General features: G+C 51.0%; 1 protein-coding gene across 2 annotated transcripts; it reads right to left on the bottom strand.

The window, feature by feature from the left end:
• Positions 1-13,710: 13,710 nt before the first annotated feature.
• Positions 13,711-23,165, bottom strand: LOC144942253 (uncharacterized). Of its 2 annotated transcripts, XM_078868999.1 has the most exons (8): positions 21,750-23,159; positions 19,791-20,586; positions 19,584-19,650; positions 19,117-19,209; positions 18,325-18,459; positions 17,633-17,800; positions 16,566-16,867; positions 13,712-16,040 (listed from the first exon to the last, which is right to left on the bottom strand). In XM_078868999.1, the coding sequence occupies exons 1-8, from the start codon at positions 21,839-21,841 to the stop codon at positions 15,978-15,980; spliced, it is 1,716 nt and encodes a 571-aa protein (XP_078725125.1). In that variant the 5' UTR covers positions 21,842-23,159; the 3' UTR covers positions 13,712-15,977. The 2 variants fall into 2 exon arrangements, with proteins under 2 accessions (XP_078725126.1, XP_078725125.1); XM_078869000.1 differs by lacking the exon at positions 17,633-17,800 and having other exon boundaries at positions 13,711-16,040; positions 21,750-23,165.
• Positions 23,166-25,728: the final 2,563 nt, after the last annotated feature.

Below are 25,728 nucleotides of genomic sequence, written 5' to 3'. Positions count from 1 at the left end.
GCACCGGGACGGTTGCCCAATACCGATAACATCGCGTGCGTTTGTGGGTTTAGCTATGACTCAAATGAGTAGCTGGTGGTGCTGTGTGTAGTAAACATCGCCACTGGGGAGACAAAGGCGGCCGGGGCGTGGTGTTGGCCACCCAACCCCCCCTCGTGTGCCGTGCCGACCTCCATTGGTGCTCGCTGACAGCACTTGCCCCTACAATCTGTGAAGGCGACACGGGGGATCTTTGTCTTTGTTTAGCTACGGGAGAAGTAAACCGGACACCCGGGGGAAGCCCATGCTGGGCAGGAGGAGAGAGAGGGAGAGACCACATAACCTCCACCGAGCCGCCCGGGTCGGGAATCGAACCCAGGCGATGAGCCAGAGTCACCACTTGACCATCATCATCAGTCTTCCTGATTTGGCCATAGGCACCAAGTATTACAGTGCACGCATTAAACGCGTGGTGTTTAAACAAAAAAAACGTGTTATATGCAGGAGATCACTACGATGATGACGGAATGGGGAAGCATTCATGCCCCAGCGGATAGGTCAGAGGTCAGCAAACCAAAATCACAAGAAGAGTCATTTTTTTTCGAATTCGGCAAACAAATAACCCCTCAATATTTCAAGAGCCTCTATGCATCTGAATACGAGACGGCGGTCCTCAATAAATCACGTCACGGAGCAGTCTTGCAAGAGCCGTCGCATGCGGATCCGAAGCCGCAGGTTGACGACCTCTGACCCAGAGATCGTGACGCCGCTGAAGAGGTCACTACGAGCCTCACGCGGCAGGAAGTGGCTGTGACTACGATCGGACAATAGGGGGCGACACTGGCAGCACCATGCGTTGAGAATTCCGACACAGAGCAGCAGTCGCGTGTTACGATTTTCTTAACACGATGCAGAAGACATTTACACTATGAGACATCTCCTTTACCAGTGGCAAAATATAGTAGTAGGTTTTTACCTTTTAAACTGGTACAAAACTGACACCTTTATACAAGGCATCATGTTTGCAATAACCGCAACACAAGCAGTCAAATGCAAACAAAAAGAAACAACCATTATGAAAGTTGTTTATTTTTGTTTGCATTTTGACTGCTTGTGTTGCGGTTATTGCAAACATGATGCCTTGTATAAATGTGTCAGTTTTGTACCAGTTTAAAGGGTAAAAACCTACTACGATGCAGAAGTTCTGAAACGGGGCAGCCGTCACGTGCTCGGATTCTGACACGGGGCACCAGTCACGTGTTCGGATTTTGACAAGGGGCACCAGTCACGTGTTGTCTCAGAATGAAACAAAAAAAGACTCGAGTTTGTAATTCACGCTAATTACACAATCGTGGAGGGTGGAGGAGTGGCATAGTGGTTAGCGCACTGTGCGATGCGCGCGGCAACCTGAGTTCGATACCCGGCCATGGCCAACATTAGTGGAGAATATCTGAACTGAGAGCCCCCCCCGCCCCCTATGTACTAACCCGCACTGAGCAGCTGATGAAGTAAAACTTTCACAACGACCGGCATGGCGTGGGGGAGGCCTTCATCCAGCAGTAAATTGACAAAAGAATCAGAATCGGCAAATAAAAAAACCTCAATATTTCAAGAGCCGCAATTGCTGTGAATACGAGAGGGTGGTCCTGAATAAATAACGTCAGAAGAAGTATTTTAAAGAGCCGCCGCACCATCGCATGAGGCTCTTTAATGAGGATCCGGAAAACAAATCTACGCGACCACGGAGAGAGGGAGAGAGACATGCAAACTCTAAGATTTACAGTTTCAGTTTCATTTATTAGGTATAGCCCTGTGAGCCATTCGGCTCTTGAATCGGGTGCAACCGCAACAAAAAAAACATGAACAAGAAAACATCTTAAAGTGACTATGCGCAAACAGAAGAATCCAGGAAAAAAAACTGCAAAGTCTTCTACAAAAAAAGCAAAAGTCCCAATGGGATACAAGTCAAACAACAACAACAACAACAACAACCACAAGACAACTTAGATTAAAGCCATCATTCTAACTCCGTACTACAACAAACAAACATGGCCAAACCAAAAAACTTTTCGAAATCACAGCTGGCGCCAGAGACGGAGAACCGACAAACACAGCCACCACAGCCAAATATTGAGACTTCAAACCACCTCCACGTGCTCGTCAACACCCACAGAGACCCGGCTCTGGGACGTTCCATCATCGCATTCAATTCACGATAAATGCAATGATGCTCGCACGTGTTGCGAGCACGAGTCTGCAGCCATTCGGTACTGACAAAGTGATCGCATCTGCGGGGATTGCCGTGCGCGTTCAACTCCGGTGACGCTTGCAGAGCTGAATGGCGTTCAAAAGAACTCACCAAAATAAACGCATTGTTGTGAAAGACCCATCGCAGAAGATCCCCTTGGGTTTGACCTTCCACGAAGTTCATGGTCCACCCTTAACCGCATCCATTGCACAAACCATGGCAGATGCGGATACCTGATGCACAAATAGAAAATTTTAAAAAACTTTCCAGCGTGCGACTGTGGTCATCCAGAACAGACCGTGCAACATATACCGACGCAATGCCCGACCCACAAATACGAAGGAGACATCACAGCGATACGCTCCACTTCTTCATGACCACCTGCACGTGACATTGTAATCGTTGCTCTGCATTCACATCGGCCGTACGAAAACAAAATAAGATTGTCATGCCATCATCTACACGCAATTGTCATCGTCATCATTTCCATAATCATTTTGATTGTTGCACTGTGCATGTACTACAGCCCTATATTACTAGACATCTGTGAAAAATAGCTTTAGAGCTCATCAAATTCCGCCAGTATAAATACATATCCTGATTTATGTTACCCTGGGGCCTGGCCTCCCCCTGACCAACTACCCAGGTCAAACCCCACCATCGCCATGGTCCCGGGTCAGAAATCTAACTTACCCCCCCTCCCCACCCCTAGCAACGGGGACTCCGGGAGACCCCGGGGGAGGTATTTGCCACGTGTGCACGGTCAACACGCTCGTTCAACAAAGTCCGCGTGTTGTCCAGGATGGTCAGCGCCAAAAGGCGTCTGGTCCTTGCCTATAAACATTTGGCAAGGCCGTTCACCAGCGTTGCTTTAGGCCGCGGTGGCGAAATGTGAATTCCCTCGCCTGGCATACAGGAGGTTGTGGGTTCGATCCCGATCCCGACCCTGACAGATGCCTGTGCATTTAGAGTTTGCATGTTTTCCCCGTGGTCAGGTGGATTCTTCTCCGGGTCCTCTGGTTTTTCTCTCCACATTTAGAAACGTGCGTTTAGAGTCTTTGGCTGCTATGCATTTCCACGTGATGATAAGCCACTTCGTTGGTCTATCATTTGTGGTAGCCAGGTCGTTTCTGAAAAGGAGCTATTTAGCTTAGCGGGACTTAACTGGTAAAATAAAACGTAGTTTTTAGAAGTGTTCAACCCTGATGCCGCTGATGAGCCACTGAATGTTGAAAAGGGTCCAGTCACAGAGTAGACCAAGCAGGCGGCATCTCTCGGTCCCAAAGTCCATTTCTCCACACAAAACCGAAAAAAATACAGTACACCTGATGGTGGACGCTTGTGTTGCGCCCGAAACGTCGTGATTTATTTTATTTTATACCTACGTGACTTTACGAAAGAACCAAAGAGTCGAATGTAAATGTTGTGGGTTTACTCTCCAACACGCCGATGTGTGGGCACTAGTTTACGTGACAAACCTTACTCATTGGCGAGTTCAATGACACATTTATATTTACGCTAAAATAACCCCAAAACAACTATGTTGTGGACATTAAATGTAATTCTGCATTCGAGCCGGTCAAATTCCAGCTCTGGGAATAAAAAAATTACGCTTTTACTGATACGCAAACGAATTCATTATAAGTTCGCGCTGATTACGCACAAAGTCATTGCCACGAATGAGCCGCAATTCCTCGCTGATCTCGCCAAGGAACATCAACCATCATCACGCGAACTCCGCTCATCCTCGCAGCAGCTTCTGGCTAAACCATCGAACAAAGGCGGTCACCGCGTCGCGCGCTTTCAGATGTGCTTCTGCGACCGTCTGGAACGTTCTTCTCTTCCGATATTAGGAAGCCATTGGAGCTGTGCACGATTAATTGAAAACTAATTTCTTTAGCACTGCTCGTTTAGTTTCGTTTGTTGTCCTTACCCGGCACCTCCGATTAGCACGGTTGGCTACGTACGGTGCGAAAGAAGTTCAAGATACATATACTGTAAACATACGCACATTATTCAAAGCAGCACTCATAGCTCTGACCCTATGCTTAATGACACCTTCCACATTAACCTCTGACCTTATTAACACTAGGCCTAACCGTAACACAGGCCTTAATCCCAAACGTAACCTCCAATTACCTATAACCCTAACCTCGACACTATATACTGTAGAGTTATTCAAGTAACTCATACAGCCGTCGAGGGGGAGGGGGGGTAGACCGGGTGTGGTGACGTAACTCGCACATCTCGCGCATAAATTAGACTAATTAGTTGCGAGCGCTGATTATGCAAATTCGGGTTAAAGCGAAACATCTGCTGGGAAGTGTGTTAATGGGCGTGGGATCGCTGTACTAGGAGTGTGTGTCTGTGTGTGTGTCTGTGTGTGTGTGCGTTTGTTGGGGAGCGGTAGTGTAGCGGTTAGCAGGCTGCGCTACGAACCCGGCGAACTGAGTTCGATCCCCTCTCACGGCCAACACCAGTGACGATTATTTGAACCGGTCCAGGACCTCCCCTAGGTCGACTCAGCCTCAAATGAGTACCTGGCGCGGTATGTAAACATCGCCACTGGGGAGACAAAGGCAGCCAATTGTGGTGCTGGCCACCCCACCTCCTCGTGTGCCGTGCCGGCCTTCATAGATGCTCGCTAACAGCACTTGCCCCAACATTCTGTTCAGGCTATAAGGGAGATATTTGTCTTTGTATGGCAGCGTAATGATAACACAGTACAGTCTACGTGATCTCGGTGACTTCAAAATCCCTCGGCGCTCCGGTAGAAACTCGGGAGTAATATCGGGCCGGAGTGTCTCTCATTAGCGCTAATTAACGCCATCTGCGGACCGCGACGGGTCCATTACACACCCCACCACCACCACCAGCACGTCACACCAGCACATCCTCATATCCTCCTTTATTTAACCCTGGCCAGAACCCGGCGAGACCACGTGTCCTACAGAATGTGCTACAAGCTCCAAGCACACTCTGTACCTCGGGAGGTTCAGAGTGGCCGTGTCAGAGACACTGATCCATGCACCACTTGCTGAGACCCTTGAGTTCGAGCCCTCAATCCAAGGTCTCCGTCTCTCGCAGGAGGTTCAAAGTGGCCGTGTCAGAGACACTGACCCAGCACTGCTGAGACCCTTGGGGTCGAGCCCTAAATAAAAGTGGCCGTGTTGGAGACACTGACCCAGCACCGCTGAGAATCTGGGTTCGAGTCCTGGGTCTTGGATGTCTCTCTCTCTCTCAGTTGTTCAGTCAATCAATTAACTTTGTAATCAGGACGTTTCAACAAACAGCGCGTAAATTACATCACACGACGCCACCAGTGCTACAGTAAAACAAACAAAACTGTAAAAAAAAGTTAATAAAATCATAAAATAAAACCGATGCCTTTAATGTTGAGCAGCTGGCGTGAGCGGTGGCACAGTGGTTAGCTTCGACGTAGCGGTGTCATTCGACCGACGCACCTGAGTTCGATCCCCGCACACGGCTACCATCCGTGGCGAGTGACCTACGAACCGGGGCGCCTCCCCCTGCATCAACTCGCACAGGCCACCGAGGTGAAGTATGGTCAAACGACCCCCCCACCCACCCATGGCCGTCACGGGTCTCTGTCTTTGCACGTGAACAGGACTCAGCAGTGCCTTCGCGTGAACGAGTTGACGCGCTCAGGTTGCATTCGTTGGTCTAAAATAACGAATCACGCCTCCGCAAGTCCGTTCGTCTCTGCGTAAGTATGCGAGTGTTTACGTGAGTCCATGGCCATACACGGTGTTTATGAGTATATGGATGTCTCTGTGTGAGTCTATCGGTCTCTCTGTGGAGGATCGGGGCTCTCTATGTGAGTCTGTGTGTCTCTGTGTGAGTCTGCAGGCACGCGGTCTATATAATGTGCGTGCTGTCACGTGTCTTACACATCCGAGTCTATGCAGAGTCGTCTGTAGGGTACACGGCGAATCGAGGCGACCGCCCGGGCCCCGCGCTTGGGGAGGGAGGGGGGGCACGCTTCAACGTGACGGTGTCAGATGTAATACTTCCCGTTTATCTTCTTGGTTCTTTCGGTAAAGTCACGTAGAAGGGAAATAATAAAATAATAAAACATAATAAAATACAAGTGAGAATTGTATTTTATTATGTTTATTTTATTATTTTATTATTTGAGAATTGTATTTTATTATGTAAATGTTTTATTATTGTATTATTTCCCTTCTACGTGACTTTATCGAAAGAACCAAGAAGATGAATCCCTGCAGTCACGAAAGCTTCAAATCGAAACTTCCCGTTTAGTTTAAATGGGTCAGGTGGGGGGCGCACAGTAGGGCTTGCCCTGGGCCCCGCACCCCCACTACGGACGGCCCTATACCGACACGAGTCTTTGGTTCTCTATATGTGACTCTATGAGTCTCTATCTGGGTCGACGGGTGGTCTCTGTATAAACTAAACAACTGTTTTTTTTTTTTTCTAGATTTGAAGCTTTCGTGACTGCAAGGATTCATATTCTTAGAGTTTTTTTTTGTAAAGTCACGTAGGTAAAAAATGTAAATTAATAGAAGTAAAATTAATATAAAATCACGACGTTTCGGAGGCAACACAAGCTTCCGTCTTCAGGTGGGACCGTCACAGCACGATTGCTGTACTTGATACAGCAATCGTGATTTTTATTTTATTTTTATTTTACTTTTATTAATTTTAATTTTTTACCTACGTGACTTTACCAAAAAAAGAAAAACTGTTTTTTTATTTTAACAGGTTAGGCCCATCGAGCTATATGGCTAATTTTTTTCGTCAGCGATCTGGCCACAAACGATAGCTCAATGAGGTGGATATTCACGTGGAAATGTATCGCAGCCAAATACTCTAAACGCGCTATGTTGATTATAAATGTGGAGGGGAAAAAAACCGGACGATCCGGAGAAAAAATTCACGCGACCACGTGGAGAGAGAAAGAGAGACACGCAAACTCCAAATCTACAGCAGCAGTGTCGGGATCGAATCCACGACCTCCTGTAGACCTGGCGAGGTAGTTAACATCTCCTAGCCACCGTGATGATGATGATGAGAGAGATGCACGCAAACTCCAAATATACAGCAGCAGGCGTCGGGATCGAACCCACGACCTCCTATACACCAGGCGAGGTAGTTAACATCTCCTAGCCACCGTGATGATGATGAGATAGACACGCAAACTCCAAATATACAGCAGCAGCAGGCGTCAGGGTCGGTATCGAACCCACGACCTCCTGCGCACCAGGCGAGGTAGTCAACATCTCCTAGCCACCGCGGCAGAGGTTACTCGCCGTCGTCATTCTATCGCTGCGTGCATCCGATCAATAACATTTCAAGACGCTGACTCGACGGCGATGTCGACGTTCTTCGACGACGCTTTAGAACAATGGCGGGCTGGGATGTGAGAGAGGGAGGGAGGGCGGGGTGGTGGATTGCGGTAAACTAAACGCCGAGTTCAGCGACGACTAAAACGACGAAGCGGGAGGAGGATCAACATTGGACCCTGGCCGCGGTCGCCGCCCGTCGCCAGGCAACGCGGCTCCCGGCGCGGGGGGACCACGTGACCGCCGTCGCCATGGAAACCTTTGTTCCACTAGGCCCGCCATTTTACTTTATTTATTTACCCCCCCACACACACCACCACCACTACTAGCACCCCCCCCCCCGCTCCAACTACCCCCCACCCCCCGTCTACCTTTTTAATATATAAAGTGTCACGTTAATGTTGGTGAGAATTGCAATAAAGTGTGAGTGAGGAGGAGGTGGGGGGTGGTGGTGGTGGGGGTGTTTTAGGGACAGCGGCAGTCGGGGGGCGAGGTTTCCCCCCCCCACGCCCCCTTGCTGGTTAATTGAACGTTGCCATGGTAACGGTTGAATAAAGTGTGTGCGTGCGTGTGGAGAGAGTGTGAGTCGTCTAATTGAAGTCCGCTCCAGCGCATGCAGCAGACGTTACTTTCACCCGACACCTGGGAACAATCTCGTCGTCATAATCATCCGTATCATTATCGATATCATCATCGCCGTGATCGATATCATCATTGTCATCACCACACAATCATCGTGGTTGTTTACGTCAGCATCATCATAACAATCATCATCACCAGTTATTATCGCCATCATCATCATCGTCGCTGTCATCGTGATGGTTACTGTATTATAATAATCGTCATCATTGACATCATCATGTAGGCCGTCATTATCAACATCATAATCATCATCCGCTTTGGGGGTCGATAAAACGCGTTTGGCGACCTCTGAGTGGAAGTCAACAGTAATTGCCCGTTCATGAAAGTTCTTGCTTTCCGTCATGGTACTGTGGAATAATCACGGCTGGTTCGGGGCCTGTAGAGGTCATCGCCACCTCTTGCGTTGCCTCCGATCCATTAAAAAACAACTGTCGACTCGAGTTCGACTCCCGGATACGGCGAACATCACTTACAATTGACATCAGCACCGGCCCTGGAGTGGCCAACCCATTCATTCTTAAGCTTCAAATCAAGATTGGCCCACCCTCCTTCACCCACCCGCATTGACCAGCGTGGTGAAGTATGGTCAAAATTTGTTTTTTTAAATCCATCGGTGGATCAAGCATGGCCGGAATCTGTGATGTTGTTTTTGGCGAGTGTAGCCATTCCACGACCCAGGTCTCCTTCTTTACGCACGAAACGTTCTCCCGTTTTAGTTGCCCTCTGCGGTCCTCGGTGTCAAGCCCCAATTACAACGGTGGGAGTGATTAAGGGGGTTCGTATGGACCCCTTTTGTAATTAACCCAAAGTAGTGGTCTCCCGTGCATGCGCTGGAGGGAGGGGAGGGGATGTTGTATAATTCCCCTAATAAGCGTCGTTTTTTAATTATATTCAAATAATTAATACGTCCTTCACGTGGCTTAATTAGGTCGGCTCCGTCCCGATCTCCCACCCAGAGCCGCACCCCACCCAGAACTCCCTCCCGCGCGTCTCGTCCTCGACACATCGCAGGGCAGCAGAGAGGTCGTCTCACAGCGATCAACATTTGTTTTGTTTACAACGCACGGTGGGTGGGGTGGAAGGGGGAGAGGGGAGAGGGGAGGGGGGAGGGGGCGTTTGACCATACTTCACCACTACGGTCAGTGAACGATCAGGTGGTAGGGAGCACGCGAGGTAGTCACGTCTCCTTCAGCCGAGTGACCAATTGTGTGTGCGCGTGTGTTGAACTTCTTTCGCACCGTATACGTGGCCAACACGTGGTGCTAAGTGGAGGTGCGGCACCGATTGGTTGTGGGGGTTAGAAATCTCGTGCGCATATAATTAATTAATTCACTCTTTTTCGACTTAAAGCTTTCGTGACTGCAGGGATTCATCTTCTTGGTTCTTTCGGTAAAGTCACGTAGAAGGGAAATAATAAAAATAAAACATAATAAATGAACCAAGAAGATAATTGAATCTTAATTGTAAATTACTCAAAATAAATTAATAAAGGTGTTCGTCCATGGCCCCTTCCCCCTGTCCGTCCGTTCTGACTCCTCCTCAAGTCGCGGCACGGACACTCAAAGCCTCGTCGCCACGTCAGGGGCAACGTGACATCATGCCCCATTGGCGAGGCAGGCAGAGGAGCACGCGGAGTCAAGCTGGTGGTGTTGAACGTGCAGGCGAGAAGGTGCGGGGAAACTGGAGTCTCGTTTGGCACGAGTGACCTGGGTCGAACCAACAACAAAATGATGTAATGAAAGGCCACGTAAATTAATATTTAGTGGAGCAATGATGCAGATATGGATGAGCAGACAATACGTCTCCTTCCATGTATCTGCCTCTCCGCATCAATACAAATGGAGTATTTCTTACACATCCCAGATGCCCCACGGCCTTCTGGAGAATGCAAACTTTCAGCGGCATTGGTTCAATACAAACACAACTCTGGACCGAATTTGAAGGTCGGTGTCTTATCAGCGGTCATGCTTGCTGGAACCAATGTTGGTGAACTGCCAGATGTTCATATTCTTGGTTCTTTCGGTAAAGTCACGTAGAAGGGAAATAATTAAGTAATAAAAATAAAATATAATAAAATTCTCACGTTTCGGCCACAACGCAAGGACGGCTGCTTGCGTTGTGGCCGAAAGGTCGTGAGAATTTTATTATATAATGTTTTATTTTATTATTTCATTATTTCCCTTCGACGTGACTTTACCAAAAGAACCAAGAATATGAATCCATGCCGTCACGAAAGCTTTACATCAAAATGCCAGATGATCATCGACAAGGACTGGTTTTGACTTTCAGTGCCTCATCAGCAGTCAGGATTCGCTGGAACCATCGCCGTTGAACCGCCCGATGCCAGAGTAATTGTGCTTGGGGCAGGACACGCAGCGAGCAGGGGCGATGGTGGCCGAGACTAACCACGGAACGGCAGCCAAATGTGGGAGTCACGCCAAAGAGGACACGCGTCGTGGAGATGGAGCGACGAAATCAGCTCGTGTGCAGGAGCAAGATGGACTTCAGTTACATCGCGACACGGTCAGGGATGGCTAACGACCTTTGGGGTGAGGAAGGTCTTAAGTCCAGCAGTGGATAGACCAAGACCGATGATGCTGATGTGACATCGCTGTGGTGAATATAAATGCTTGCTTTGCAGGGATTTTAAGAGAGGGGGACTATAATGGGGGAGGCGTTGCCGTGAGTTACAGACATCTGGGACAGCAGGGGAGAAGGAGCGACCACCCGCCGGGGGAAGGCTGAGTAAATGAAAGCGCTGCAGCAATAATAAGTGATGGTGACTGTTGAGGTTGGCAGGAGGCCTCGGTTGCCGGAGCGGAGGGCACGGGAAAGGGGAGTGGAGCGAGATGAGAGAGGCAGGAGAGTGCGTGGAGGGGAGTAGAGTGAGATGAGAGAGGCAGGAGAGTGTGTGGAGGGAAGTAGAGCGAGATGGGAGGGGAGAGGCAGGAGAAAGTGTGGAGGGGAGTAAAGTGAGATGGGAGAGGCAGGAGAGTGCGTGGAGGGGAGCAAAGTGAGATGAAAGGCAGGAGAGTGCGTGGAGGGGAGTAGAGTGGGATGAGAGGTAGGAGAGTGCGTGGAGGGGAGTAGAGTGAGATGAGAGGTAGGAGAGTGCGTGGAGGGGAGTAGAGTGAGATGAGAGGTAGGAGAGTGCGTGGAGGGGAGTAGAGTGAGATGAGAGGTAGGAGAGTGCGTGGAGGGGAGCAAAGTGAGATGAAAGGCAGGAGAGTGCGTGGAGGGGAGTAGAGTGAGATGAGAGGTAGGAGAGTGCGTGGAGGGGAGTAGAGTGAGATGAGAGGTAGGAGAGTGCGTGGAGGGGAGTAGAGTGAGATGAGAGGTAGGAGAGTGCGTGGAGGGGAGTAGAGTGAGATGAGAGGTAGGAGAGTGCGTGGAGGGGAGTAGAGTGAGATGAGAGGTAGGAGAGTGCGTGGAGGGGAGCAAAGTGAGATGAAAGGCATGAGAGTGCGTGGAGGGGAGTAGAGTGAGATGAGAGAGGCAGGAGAGTGTGTGGAGGGAAGTAGAGCGAGATGGGAGGGGAGAGGCAGGAGAAAGTGTGGAGGGGAGTAAAGTGAGATGGGAGAGGCAGGAGAGTGCGTGGAGGGGAGCAAAGTGAGATGAAAGGCAGGAGAGTGCGTGGAGGGGAGTAGAGTGGGATGAGAGGTAGGAGAGTGCGTGGAGGGGAGTAGAGTGAGATGAGAGGTAGGAGAGTGCGTGGAGGGGAGTAGAGTGAGATGAGAGGTAGGAGAGTGCGTGGAGGGGAGTAGAGTGAGATGAGAGGTAGGAGAGTGCGTGGAGGGGAGCAAAGTGAGATGAAAGGCAGGAGAGTGCGTGGAGGGGAGTAGAGTGAGATGAGAGGTAGGAGAGTGCGTGGAGGGGAGTAGAGTGAGATGAGAGGTAGGAGAGTGCGTGGAGGGGAGTAGAGTGAGATGAGAGGTAGGAGAGTGCGTGGAGGGGAGTAGAGTGAGATGAGAGGTAGGAGAGTGCGTGGAGGGGAGTAGAGTGAGATGAGAGGTAGGAGAGTGCGTGGAGGGGAGCAAAGTGAGATGAAAGGCAGGAGAGTGCGTGGAGGGGAGTAGAGTGAGATGAGAGGTAGGAGAGTGCGTGGAGGGGAGTAGAGTGAGATGAGAGGTAGGAGAGTGCGTGGAGGGGAGCAACGTGAGATGAGAGGTAGGAGAGTGCGTGGAGGGGAGTAGAGTGAGATGAGAGGTAGGAGAGTGCGTGGAGGGGAGTAGAGTGAGACGTCTTATTATCCGGAGAACACGGTGGTGCGTGAGTGTACACTCTTTGTAATGTAAGTCGCAAACCAGGGTGCCACTCAGCATACACATGGGAGTCGAGAAGTCGCAGTCTTCTGGGATATCACTCTCCTCTCAATTGTGTTACTTGTTGTGTAAAAGAATCCCGTTCTCCTTTGATCATATCCACAGGGGGCTCAGGATCTCCACCTCATTAACTCCTCTGCATCTATGACTAATACAGTGACTGTGTGTGAATTGACTGTGATGATCCACTGCATCGCGCGCTCTTCCTGCCGATATTAGGAAACTGCTGGAGCTATGCATTTTAAAATCTAGATGTAAAACTTTCTTCTTTCGAACTGCTTTTTTTATGTTGTTTGTTGACCTTTCCCCGCATCTCTGATAAACACGGTTGGCTACAGACGGTGCGAAAAAAGTCCAACATACATGCACACGTCAGAATCTTTATTTATCCTGGAGAAATCCGATGAGCTATGAAGTTCTTTTCGCAGCTTTAAACTCGCAGTGGCTTCAGTTTTAACACGAAAACGAATAAAAGCAGAGGGTGGGGATCTTGAATGTAACAAACTCAAACCCTATACAGTACGCTGGTATGCAATTGTATACACGTCCAGTGAGTGTTTACCTTTCCTATACTGTACTTTACACTCCTGTTTTAGCATTTTTGTTGTTGTTGTTGTAACCTTCTGACTCGCCCCGACATCTGTGAAAAGAGCTTCATGGCTCATCGGATTCTTCCAGTCTAAATAAAGATTCTGGTCGTGTAGATTCCACGCACTGCTGCTGTTGCTGCTATGGCAACATAGCTTAGGGAACATTTATGCACCGCTGTGCAATGCAATAGAATAACATTGCGAAACTCATCTTATGCACAAATTGCACTTTATTGCCATTAAAATATCGTGTTTATATATTAAATCATTTTTTTTACCTATGGTAAATTCACTACATAACATAAAGAGAACGTGGTTGGTGTGAAAGTATAACGGAATTTTTGTGTCCACATTTGGACAATGAAATAAGACAAAACACAATTTCAAAAAAATCGCCGGCACGAATTCTCTTGACGCTTGACTCAACGCGTGTTCCCCCCGTGGCAGCGGCGTCTTTACTCGGCGTTCAAGACGGCGGCGTCCGCGCAAGGCGCCCGAAGATGACAACGGGGGGCGAAGGGGATGGGTAGGGGGGGGGCGAAGGGGATGGGTAGGGGGGGGCGAAGGGGGTGGGTGGGGGGGGCGAAGGGGGTGGGTAGGGGGGGGGGGCGTTAGGGGGTGAGTAGGGGGGGGCGAAGAGAGTGGGTGGGGGGTGCGCATAGCCTGGCAAAGCTGGGATGCCGGAACTAACTCGTTGAAGCGCTGTTTTATTTATATTTGCCTCCAAATTTTGTCCAAGCGTTTGAGAGGTTGTGGCTGGTGTTCGATAGGACGGCAAGATCACATCGTGCCAAAGTTTGTTTCGTGTTGGATCGCCTTTAGATGTTAACTCGCCTGGTTTACAGGGGGTCGTGGGTTCGATCCCGACCCTGACGCCTGCTGCTGTATATTTGTAGTTTGCATGAAAATGTCGCCAGGTTCCCCGGTGTTTCCCTCCACATTTAAAATTCACCTGCGTTCAGTTGCTATAAATGTCCACGTGATGATGACGAGCCACTTCGTTGAGCTATCATTAGTGATAGCCAGGTCGCTTCTGAATAAGAGCTACATAGCTGAGTTGACCTTATCTGGTAAAAACATTTTCATAAACGCTAGCAGAGCACGGTGCACTCACCCGGCCTTACACGTGAACGCGTACAGCCCTTTTGGCAGTCCACTGCTGGATGAGGTCCTGCCTTCACGTACCGTGCCGGTCGTACGGGTTGTTTAGCCATACTTCACCACGCTGGTCATAGCAGGTTGGTGAAGGAGGAGGCAAAGGTGTAAGGGCATAGTAAGCATGAAACAACACTTCACTCCCCTCTGCTCCCCACTACGTGTAGCCCCGCAGCAGCCTATAACAACCTGTTATGCATGGTGGTTGCTCATCCGAGTACTTTCTATGCTCAGCCCTGCGTAGTTCCACGAAATTTACGACATCGGGTGCATTGTGGGTGGTTTGGTCGTAGGCTGAACACAGATTCATATTTTTTCATTTTTTCCTCCCCCCCCCCCTCGTCTTTGATAGCCTCACAGTCTAAACTATAAAGTGTGATCACTGCTCGCTCTCTGATCTGAAGAAGGGCCATTTCCTGAAACGTCAGGCTACTATAGCAGTTCTCAATCGGTGCAATTACCACTTAGAGCGCAGTCTGAGGCATGGATACCGTGCAGGCTAAATTTCGAATGTCACCACAGCGTGGCATCGACGTCGCGGTGACAAACCCACACTGATACGCGACACGGACACGTGATCTCTCTGTCTCTGGTGGCCTTAGCAACACTGGGGTGGGGGGGGGGGTGAAGGGCGCGGGGGGGGGCGCGAGGACGAGTCAGTCTTGATTTGGCGGCTGCCGTACGATGAAAGGTTGAGAACCACTGGGCTTTAATATTCATCCGTCATCTTCATCCTCTTAGTTTTCTTCTTTCTGGAATTACCGTCCATGCACCTCACGTGAATCTGCCTTCCCGGTCCTCAGTCCGTATCCACTCATTCGCGCCTTGGACTACGATCATCATCACCATCATCAATCTCCACATCCACAGCCCAGAGTCTGTCACTCTTCCATATCTCACCGCTCCGAACAACACTGTCTAACGGTGATCTGCGCTCCCGGTGCCTCTCTACGTTTGTGACATTTCTTGGATTTCCTCTCCTCTGACGAACCAAGTGCTCGCTGTCCTGGCGACTGTTTTAAGGCAGCGTAAGTGATGGTAGTCTTGGAGTGCTATTGGTTTGTTTTGTTGGTGGGGGTGTTTAATGTAAAAAAAACTGTAAAGATTCAGCCCCTGCAATCGCTTGCTCACGCCACTGCCGATGGTAGCGCCTCCACTATGAACAAATATCTCGGAGAAGGTGGGAGAGTTACCCACACTTCACCCCACCACACACGACCTCTGGTTCTTGCTCACGTATATCTGTGCTCAAACCATTACGCAGAGGCAGCATACTGTGCCTGGCGAATGTAACGTTGAAGCGTTTACTAGAGGAGTGTATCAACATTTCTCCACACCTCATGAATCACTTTGACAAGTCCTTGAACGCCTGGGAAAAAAACTCTACAATTGCAAACTTTTGGATTTAAAAGCTGTTGTTGTTGTTGCTGTTGTCGATGGTGATGGTCTTGGTGGTGGTGTTGTTTTTGCTCGTAGGGGGCACAGCCAATCATCTCAATCAATCAATTCATGGCACCTGGGTCTGTTACGTGACCTCCTGTCAGCGAGCCTTCGACACTTCACGTAGCCTCAAACGTGCACTTGGCCTGGCACAGACGCCGTGGTGACGTCACCGCCACTTAGTGGCGAATGGCGGCTGTTGTTGTTTGTTGCTCTTAAAAAAAGAAACATCCCGTTATGGATGAAATATAAAGAAGCCTTGCCATAATTCAGTCTACGCAGTCACTTCCTCCCAACGAGGCTCACGTCCCGCCCGGCTTGTGCAGCTTGTAGAGCCCTGCAGGAAGAAGCCACAGCAGCGCTCACCATGTTGTGATGAGAACGTCTGTCACACGAGTGACCTGAGGTCATGCTCCTCTCTGTGGTTGTGCTGCTGTTTTTTTTGCTGCAATGGATGCTGGTGATCTACTGTAGCTGGTTAATAACGAAGCCGGTGTATCTTGCTGATGCTAATGGTGGTGATTATGACGACGATGATCTTGAGGCCGATGCTGCTTCTGCTGCTGGTACTGATAAGTCTCTCGCTGCTTCTGCTACTGCTGATGATAACTGATGCCGCTGCTGCTGCTTCCACTGCTGCTGCTGCCACGGTCACTGTCACTACTGCTGCTTTTGCTGACGTTACCACTGATGCTTCCTGTGCTTCTGCTGCTTCTGTATGTTGAACTTCTTTCGCACCGTACGTAGCCAACCGTGCTAATCGGAGGTGTGGGTGCTTCAATTGATGCTCCCAGTGCTGCTGCTGCTGCTGGTGATGTTGCCACCTCCACCGTAGCTGCTGCTAGCCCTGTGCTCCTCACACCTGGTAGTAGACGGAGGCGGCGTGCTGTCTCGCCAGGTCGGGCACGATGTACAGGGGCAGTCCGTAGTCTCCGGACACCTTCCCGTAGTGCGGGCACGGGGCTCCCGCCCCTCCACACGGGGAACCGCCGGGCGCCACCGCTCCTCCGCCACCTCCCCCCCCGCCGCCGCCACTACCGCCGCCACGCACACCCCCATCCTCCTCCGTCTCCTCCTCAGCCTCATCCTCGTCGTCCCCCGCTCCTCCTGCTCGTGCCCCAGACCTGGCCCTTCTTCTGCTGCTGCTGCTGTCCTGACGGCATCCTGGCAGAGAGGAGGGAGGGCTTTTAGGGCCGGGCTGATACATTTTTTTAATATGTTTTTATTTCATCACGAAGGCCCACTGAGCTACGGAGCTTCTTTTTGAGAAGCGACCTGAACATCACAAATAGGAGCTCAACGAGGTGGACTCATCACGTGGAAATGTACAGCAGCCAAATACTCTAAACGTGTGATGTTGATTCTAAATGTGGTGGGAAAAACCGGAGGACCCGGAGAAAAATCCACGTAACCGCAGGGCGAACACACAAACTCCAAATATACAGCAGGCGTCAGGGTTGGGATAAAGCCCACGACATTTTGTATACCAGGCGAGGTAGTTCAGATATCTCCACTGCAGCACGACATTTGTACTGCCTTGGATGTGTCCTACATTGTATTTGGAGGCAGCGGTATCCTAGTGGTTTGTGCCCTTGGCTACAACCTCGGTAGCCTCGATTCGACTCATGGCCACGGTGCTATTTTTATCTGAACCCACAATGGTCTTCCTCTTGGTCGACTCAGACACAAGTTCGATCGAGTTTGTTGAATGTCTCCCCGTCGGCCGTGTTGTTGTTTTGTATTAAACCGGATCCAGCCATCATCAGCCATGCTCTATCCCCGGTTCGATGAAGCTCTCCCCAAGCCATCGCCATCTCCCGCGGTACACAGAAACGTGGAATGTCCCCTACCGTAGGTAACAGCCAGTAGTTGTGTGCGTGGGGTGACTGCGCCTCGTCTTGGGAACGTGGAATGTCCACCTCTGTGTACCTGTGCTCTGGGGTGCCCGGTGCCGGCGGAGGCGGGGCCACGTGATCGAGAGTCCAACGAATGAGATTAGCAGGACGAGGGCGGAGCCTGCAGCCAGCCAGCCAATCAGCAGCGGGCCGGGGTAGGCTGGGTGCGGGACTTGGGCCGTGCTGGTGACGTCACGCAAGTCTGTGACGACGTCACAACGGTGAGTGATGCATGCGGTGACGCTGCACGTGGTGTAGCGCTATTGTCAATCCACTGCTGGATGACGGCTTCCCCACGCTTTGTGGTTTCGCAGGGGGGTTAATCGGCCATACTTCACCACGCTGGGCAGTGAGAGCAGATGGAGAGCATACACATTGGAGCGTGTTACGGTACAACAATGTATTGTGATTGTACTGCCCCCCTCGGAACAACGTAGCTCCACAGCAGCCTATAGCACCTGCTGTACGCACGGCGGTACCGCCCATCCAAGCACAGAGCAGGCTCAAACCTGCTTAGCTTTCGAGAGCCCAGTGATTTGATTATTCCCCAATCAGGTTCACTCAGATCACAATCCTCGTCACCATCATCATCGTCTTCATGTACACCCGGCCACCTCGTTTATACTGCGTGTTAATAAAATACCCGGTGATAATGTTACTCAGTCTGGGTCAGTGAGACTCTATCCACTGCTGGCCTGGTGAGAGCAAGCGACGTTGGCCACCAACCTGAAGCGTTCCAGTCACGTGACTTCCCCTGTGTCGGGTCAGAAGTCATCGCCCTCCCGTGATGCCGTGTGGTTTTCCCATCTTGCCACGCTGCTCCTCCCATAATGCCTCGGGCTCGTTCCTCGTCACGTGGGTCTGACGAGGATAAGGAAGAGGAGGAAGATAGGGAGAGAGGGTGGTGATGGCGAAGAAAATGATGGCTGATGGTGGCATTCATGATGGTAATGATGGACCATGGTGACGATAATGGGGTGAAGATATGATGAAGATGTGATGATGATGGGGATGTGGGTGACGTGATGCTGGGTTGATATCACGAAAATAGTGTAAATGATGGTGGTGTTGCTTATGTGTTTAGTATGTTGTCCTTCCCCCACACATCCGATTAACACAGTTGGCTACGTATGGTGCAAAAGAAGTGCAATATACAAACTAACCTATTTTTAAATTGAGCAGGTAACGCCCACTGAACTATATGGCTCTTTTTCAGAAGCGACCCGGCCACAAATGATAGCTCAGCGAAGCGGCGTATCACGTGGGAATTTAGAGCAGCCAAATACTCTAAACGCATGTTTCTAAATGTGGAGGGAAAAATCGGGGTACCTGGAGAAAAATCCACGCGACCACGGGAAGAGAGAACATGCAAACTCAGTACATACATGGTGTTGGTTAAGATGATGATGCTTGTCATGTGATGATGATGATGTGGGTGACGCAATGCTGGGTTGATGTGATGATGATAATGATGATGATAGTGACGATGATGATGACGGTGGTGATGATGTTGGGTACCTAGCCCCACCCTCAGCACGAGCCTCATGCCGTGCGTGGCGCAGGCGCCTCCCACGCGCCCGGACAGTCCCTCCCACGTGCCGTCCGATGTGGCTACACACAGCAACATTATTATCATCAGCAACATCATCATCATCATCAGCGGCATCATCATCGGCGTCATTAGCAGCAGCATCAACAGCAACATAGGCAGCAATATCATCATCAACAGCAGAAGCATCATCAGCATCATCATCTGCAGTATCATAAATAGTAACATCACAAGCAGCATCATCAACATCAGTAATATCAGCAGTATCATAACTAGTTTCAGCAGCGGTAACATTAGCAATATCGTCAGCAGCAGCACCATCACCATTTATCACCAGCATCATTATCATAATCAACAAACAACAGTAGCAGCATGAGCATCAGTAACATCATCATCAGCATCTGCACACATCATCATCACTGCGGTGTACACTCACATATGATGTGGTACTCCCTCTTCGGCGCAAACTCGAGTCCGCGGTAGTTGGGACTCACGCGCTGCACCTGAGCGGACGACACGCAGAGGCAACATGCGCACACACACCTAGCACCGTATCTCACGCGGACGAGGGGGGACGCCATCCCTCCTCCCATCCAGCAGTGGAGTGATTTCGCGCCCACCCCCCGGTGCCACCGTTGCCCACCTTGAGCGTGTACTTGAGTGCGCGCGCCGGGCGATCGCACGCGAGCACGAGGCGAGAGTTGCGAGCGCCGGAGGGCGCCTCGCAGCGCACGCTCGAGTCTCGCGAGACCAGGTAGAGGCGGTGGAACTCGGCGGGACCCGGGCCGAGACCCTGACCCGAATCGGAACCCGGGCCAGTGCCGTGACCGAGAATGGGTCGAGAACCTGGTCCAAAGCCACCACCAGCAGCAGCAACAGCAGCACCCAGATCCAAGGACAGATCCAGACCCAAATCGGAACCAGGCACGTGACCCCAGTTTGGACCGGGACCAGAAGCCAGGGCTGGAATGGCACCGGGACTCGGTCCAGATCTCTGAGCAGGGCCGGTGCTCAGATCCAGATCCAGGTTTACACCCAGACCAGGACTGGGACCGAACCCCAGACCTGGACCCGTACCCAGGCCAGGACCCGAACCCACTCCCAGACCCGGTCCCGAGCCTGGACCAGGTCCCGAAGCCACGGCTGGATCCATGCCAAGGAATGGACCAGGTCCCATACCGAGATCTGGACCTGGACCGGTGCCAAAATCCGGACTCGGACCAAAACCCAGACCCAGTCCCAAACCGGATCCAGAATCCGCTACGGCCGAGTCGCTCCACTGCGGCCACTGCCTCCGTGGCAGCGATGCGGATGACTGAGAAGATGACGACGATGATGACGACGATGAGAACGGTGATGATGACATCACGGGGCAGATGAGGTCGATGCGGTCTCCCATCTGCGGGTAGAGGATCACCCCGTGGCTGCCCGGGTAGAACCTGCATGGGGTTTGGGCAGGGGGGGGGGGTAGGAGAGCGATTAACTGTGATTGTAGTTGTATGTTGAACTTATTTTCCACCGTACGTAGCCAACCGTGCTAATCGGAGGTGCAACAAACTAATCACAAAAAGCAAGTCTAAACCATTTAGTTTCAATCTGTATTTGAAAGCGCATAGCGTTCCAAATGGCCGCAGAAGCGCATCTGAAAGCGCCGCGCGACGACGCGGTGGCCGTCTTTGTTCGATGGTTTAGCCAAAAGTCGCTGCTGCTGCGAAGATGAGCGGAGTTCGCGTGATGATGGTTTATGCTCCTTGACGAGATCAGCGCCGTGTTGTGGCTCATTTGTGGTCAGCACTTTGTGTGTAATGAGTGCCACCTTGTAATGCGGAAAATATCGTCACGTGTCTGGTCACGTGTGGTTGACTGTGGTTGTGTGAAGCTTCTTCTTGGTTCTTTCGGTAAAGTCACGTAGAAGGGAAATAATAAAAAGAAAACATAATAAAATTCTCACGACGTTTCGGCCACAACGCAAGCAGCCGTCCTCAGGTGAAGAACAGGTCTGTCGGAAAGACAGCGTCTGTGAAGCTTATCAAAGTTCAATATGTTTTGCATGCGACTGATTATGATTGTGTCGTTGTAGTTGGCTGATTGTGTGGTTGTGCGGTTGTAGTTTATTAAGGTTCCGTATTACGTAGGTAAATGCGTGTGGTTGACTGGTTGCTTGCAGTTGCGCCTGATTGCGTGCGGTTGCGTCTGGTTGCGCGTGGTTGACGAGAGTTATGTGGAGTTGCGTGCGGCTGACTAGTTCCGCAAAGTTGCGTGTGGTTCACAGGTTGCCTCTAATGAAGCGTGGTTGCGTGCAGCCGCCTAGTTGCATGAGGTTGACCGCTTGCCCGCAGTTGCGCGTGATTGCGTGCGGTTGATTGGTTGTGTGGTTGTTGCACGTGGTTGCGTGTGGTTGTTGCACGTGGTTGTGTGGTTGTTGCACGTGGTTGTGTGTAGTTGTTGCACGTGGTTGTGTGTGTTTTTTGCGTGGTTGTGTGTAGTGGTTGCGTGTGGTTGTGTATGGTAGTTGAGTGTAGTTGTTGCGTGTGTGTAGTTGCGTTGTTGTGTATGGTAGTGGTAGTTGCACGTGGTGGTTGTTGTTGTGGTGGTTGCTCACCGCGGGTCCCGCGTGCTCCAGTGAACGCGCTCGACGAGGGAGGCGCCCGCCGCGGCCGCGAGGCACGTGGCGACCACCACGAGCCCCAACATCCCGCAACAACCACCACAACACTACCACCACCACAACACCACCACCACGAGAACCACCACAACACTACCACGACAACCACCACCACAACAACACTACCACAACACTACCACCACCACAACACCACCACCACCACGAGAACCACCACAACACCACCACCACAACAACACTACCACGACAACCACCACCACAACACTACCACAACACTACCACCACAACAACACCACCACCACAACCACCACCACGAGAACCACAACACCACCACCACCACGAGAACCACCACCACAACACTACCACCACCACAACCACCACCACGAGAACCACCACAACACCACCACAACAACACTACCACGACAACCACCACCACAACAACACTACCACAACACTACCACCACAACAACACCACCACCACCACAACACCACCACCACGAGAACCACCACAACACCACCACAACAACACTACCACAACCACCACCACAACACCACCACCACAACACTACCACAACACTACCACCACCACCACAACCAACACCACCACTACAAGAAACGAACCCGAACCGCCATCCCGCGATCACGACACAACCTCCAGCAGAGGAGAGAGAACCAACAACAACAACAAATCTCCACGCTCAAACAACAACAACAACCATCTACAACCACCACCTCCGATTAACGCGGTTGGCTACGTACGGTGCGAAAGAAGTTCAAAATACATGGGCACACACGCGTGCGACGACGAATGTTTACATGGTACAAGGCAGGAAAGCGTGTAATAGTTAACACAAAGTTACACACAGACATAAAATAATTAAGAAGGAGGGCACGGGAGACGACGTGGAGCGATCAGCGTCTTGCGACAGACGACAGAGGAAGCTGCGACTCCACTTTCTCCTCAGAATTTCACATTTAAAATCAAATAAACAAAAAAAATCCCGCCGACAAAGTAATAACTAACGAGAAGTGGTAGGACTGATAATAACAGATTTCTTTACGCGTGTAGAAAAAAATAATACAATTTTCGTAAGGATGCTAAAAAAAGAAAAACTTGAAAATATATTTGTTAATTTTGTTGAGTTTTACAATTAGATGAAGAAAAACAAGGTAATATACAGTAGAGGATAATGAGATGCGTTGGTATTTCCTACATTTTTACGTATTATACACATATATATTAAAATCGTTATGATTATGTTTAAGTGGAGGTGAAGCGGTCTTTTGTTTTGGCGGGAAGAAGAAAAAAAGACCCCCGAGGCGGAGCGCGCGGAGCCGCAAGGCGCGAGACGGCGACTGAGCGCGCGCTCGCGGCTCCCGCCAACTTATCCCCCCCCCCACACCCCTCCCCTCACCCCCACCCCTCCCCTCACCCCCCCTCAACCCCCCCCTCAACCCCCCCTCCCCTCATCCCCACCCCTCCTCTCATCCCCCCCCTCACACCCCCCCTCAACCCCCCCTCCCCTCATCCCCACCCCTCCCTTCATCCCCCCCTCACCCCTCCCTTCATCCCCCCCCACCCCTCATTCACCCCCCCCCTCATCCCCCCCACTATCACCACCCTCCTACCAGCAGCACAACCACCAACCACAATACCCACCCACCCACCCCACCCTTATCATCGCCCTATCACCACTCTCCTACCACCACCAACCACCATCCACAACGTCCCCCACCCCAACCGTATCATTATCCTATCCCCATCTTCCTACCACAACCACCCCTAATCACCACCCTCCTACCAGCACCACCAACCACAACCACCAACCACAATACCCACCCACCCCCACCCTTATCATCGCCCTATCACCACTCTCCTACCACCACCAAACACAACGTCCCCCACTCCAACCGTCTCATGATGCTATCACCACCTTCCTACCACAACAGCCACCAACCACAACTAGAATACCCCCCCCCCCACCTTATCAACTTATCACCACCCTCTTCCTCCCACCACCACCATCACCCCGATCGTGATACCACAATCACTCTCCTTGTCATTACCACATCCACCAAACACTCCACCACCAACCCCCTCCATAATTATTTGACCATCTCTATCAAGCACAATCCATCACACACTCACCCCTCTATCAGTATCACATCCCGCACCACCACTGATACCACCACCTACCACACACCACAACGACCTTACACCACGACCACGTCACACAACCATCATCACCTCCACCTCTGCTCACCTCTGTCACGTCACATAGTCAGTCCTCACTTGAGGAGGATTATTTTGACACGGCTCAGAAGATACATCGTTATTTTCTCATACATTCTGATGTTTCTCCCTTTTAACATATTCAGGATTTAAATCTTCCCTTCACTTCTGTCTCACCACAACTCTCCTCACATCACTCACTCCCTCTCACCTCCATCGAACCCTCCCTCCACTCCACTCCCTTCCCTCTTCCCTCACCTCTCTTCCCTCTCACCTGCTGTCCCATCCTCCCCCTCGTCATCTCCTCTCGCTCACGCCCCTCTCACCCTCATTCATCTCAGTCTCTCTCTTGTTTTACGGTCAGAGGAAACAAGAAGATGCTCGGTGTAGTCGGCACTTTGCTTCGTTCATAATTTCGTTTTTTTAATGCTTTGCTTAATGTTAACCCCCAAATCCCCCTTTTTTAAATGAAAGATTTCACAAAAAATGTCATGCTCTGCTCTCCTTACCCCCTTCCCTTTCTCTACCCCCTCTCTCTACCCCCTCTCTCTCTACACCCTCTCTCTCTACCCCCTCTCTCTCTACCCCCTCTCTCTACCCCCTCTCTCTATACCCCCCTCTCTCTACCCCCTCTCTCTCTACACCCTCTCTCTCTACCCCCTCTCTCTCTACCCCCTCTCTCTCTCTACCCCCTCTCTCTATACCCCCCTCTCTCTACCCCCTCTCTCTCTACCCCCTCTCTCTACCCCCCTCTCTCTACCCCCCTCTCTCTCTACCCCCTCTCTCTCTACCCCCTCTCTCTCTACCCCCTCTCTCTCTACCCCCTCTCTCTACCCCCTCTCTCTACCCCTCTCTTTCTCTACCCCTTCTCTCTACCCCCTCTCTCTCTCTCTACCCCCTCTCTCCCTACTCCATGTCTTCAACCCCACGTCCCCCCACCCCCCACAGCTTCTCATTCTCCCGTCCATCTCTCGCCTCGTCTCCCGCCCCCCACCCACCACCGTCTCCCCTCCCTCTCTCCCCCCCTCTCTCTACCCCCTCTCCCCCCCTCTCTCTACCCCCTCTCCCCCCCCTCTCTCTACCCCCTCCCTCTCTCCCCCACGCTCTCTGCTGGTCTCCGGAGAGCTGTACCCCCGAGTCCCTTTGTCTCTTTGAAGAGAGAAACCGCGAGTGGCGCGTGGCGTTAGAGAGGAGGGAGAGGGGGGGGGGAGAGCACTGTGTGTGTGTGTGAGAATACAGGGGGAACATAGACATAGCGTAGGGAGAGAGGGGGTAGAGAGAGGGGGGTAGAGAGAGGGGGTAGAGAGAGGGTGTAGAGAGAGAGGGAGGAGAGCAGAGCGTGAAGTATTTTATTAAATCTTTCATTTTAAAGGGGGGGTTACATAAAGCAAAGCATTAAAAAAAGTAAAAAAACGAAATGATGAACGAAGCAAAGTGCAGACTACACCGAGCATCTTCTTGTTTCCTCTGATCGTAAAAAAGAGAGAGAGAGAGAGAAGAGAGATAAAGTTTGAGAGAGGCTTATATAGTAAGATGCAGAGTGAGAGGAGACAAAGCGAGGAAACAGAGAGTAAGAGAGCGAGGGTGTACATCAAGAGAGAGTGCTTAGAATGAGTGACCGTCAGGAGGAAGGGAGAGAAACGGGAGAGTGCTGCGTGAGAGAAGTATGGGTGAGCGCGAGAGAAAGGGAGAGATAAAATATTAGAGGGAGCAGGGAGATGCAGG

Source organism: Lampetra fluviatilis, chromosome 27 (assembly GCF_964198595.1).
Source record: "Lampetra fluviatilis chromosome 27, kcLamFluv1.1, whole genome shotgun sequence".
NCBI classification, from domain to species: Eukaryota; Metazoa; Chordata; class Hyperoartia; order Petromyzontiformes; family Petromyzontidae; genus Lampetra; species Lampetra fluviatilis.
Note: the sequence above shows the minus strand (reverse complement) of the source record. Positions and strands in the feature narration are given on the sequence as shown.

Bases quoted from the DNA above. Each gene is read 5' to 3' on its own strand.
- LOC144942253 (XM_078868999.1), bottom strand. From the start codon at position 21,841: ATGTTGGGGCTCGTGGTGGTCGCCACGTGCCTCGCGGCCGCGGCGGGC. The intron at 17,801-18,324 runs GTTGGTGGCCAA...ACGTCGTCACAG, and splicing joins ACGTGACTGGAACGCTTCAG to ACTTGCGTGACGTCACCAGC. The intron at 16,868-17,632 runs GTACACAGAGGT...CCTCTCTGCCAG, and splicing joins CCGGGCACCCCAGAGCACAG to GATGCCGTCAGGACAGCAGC.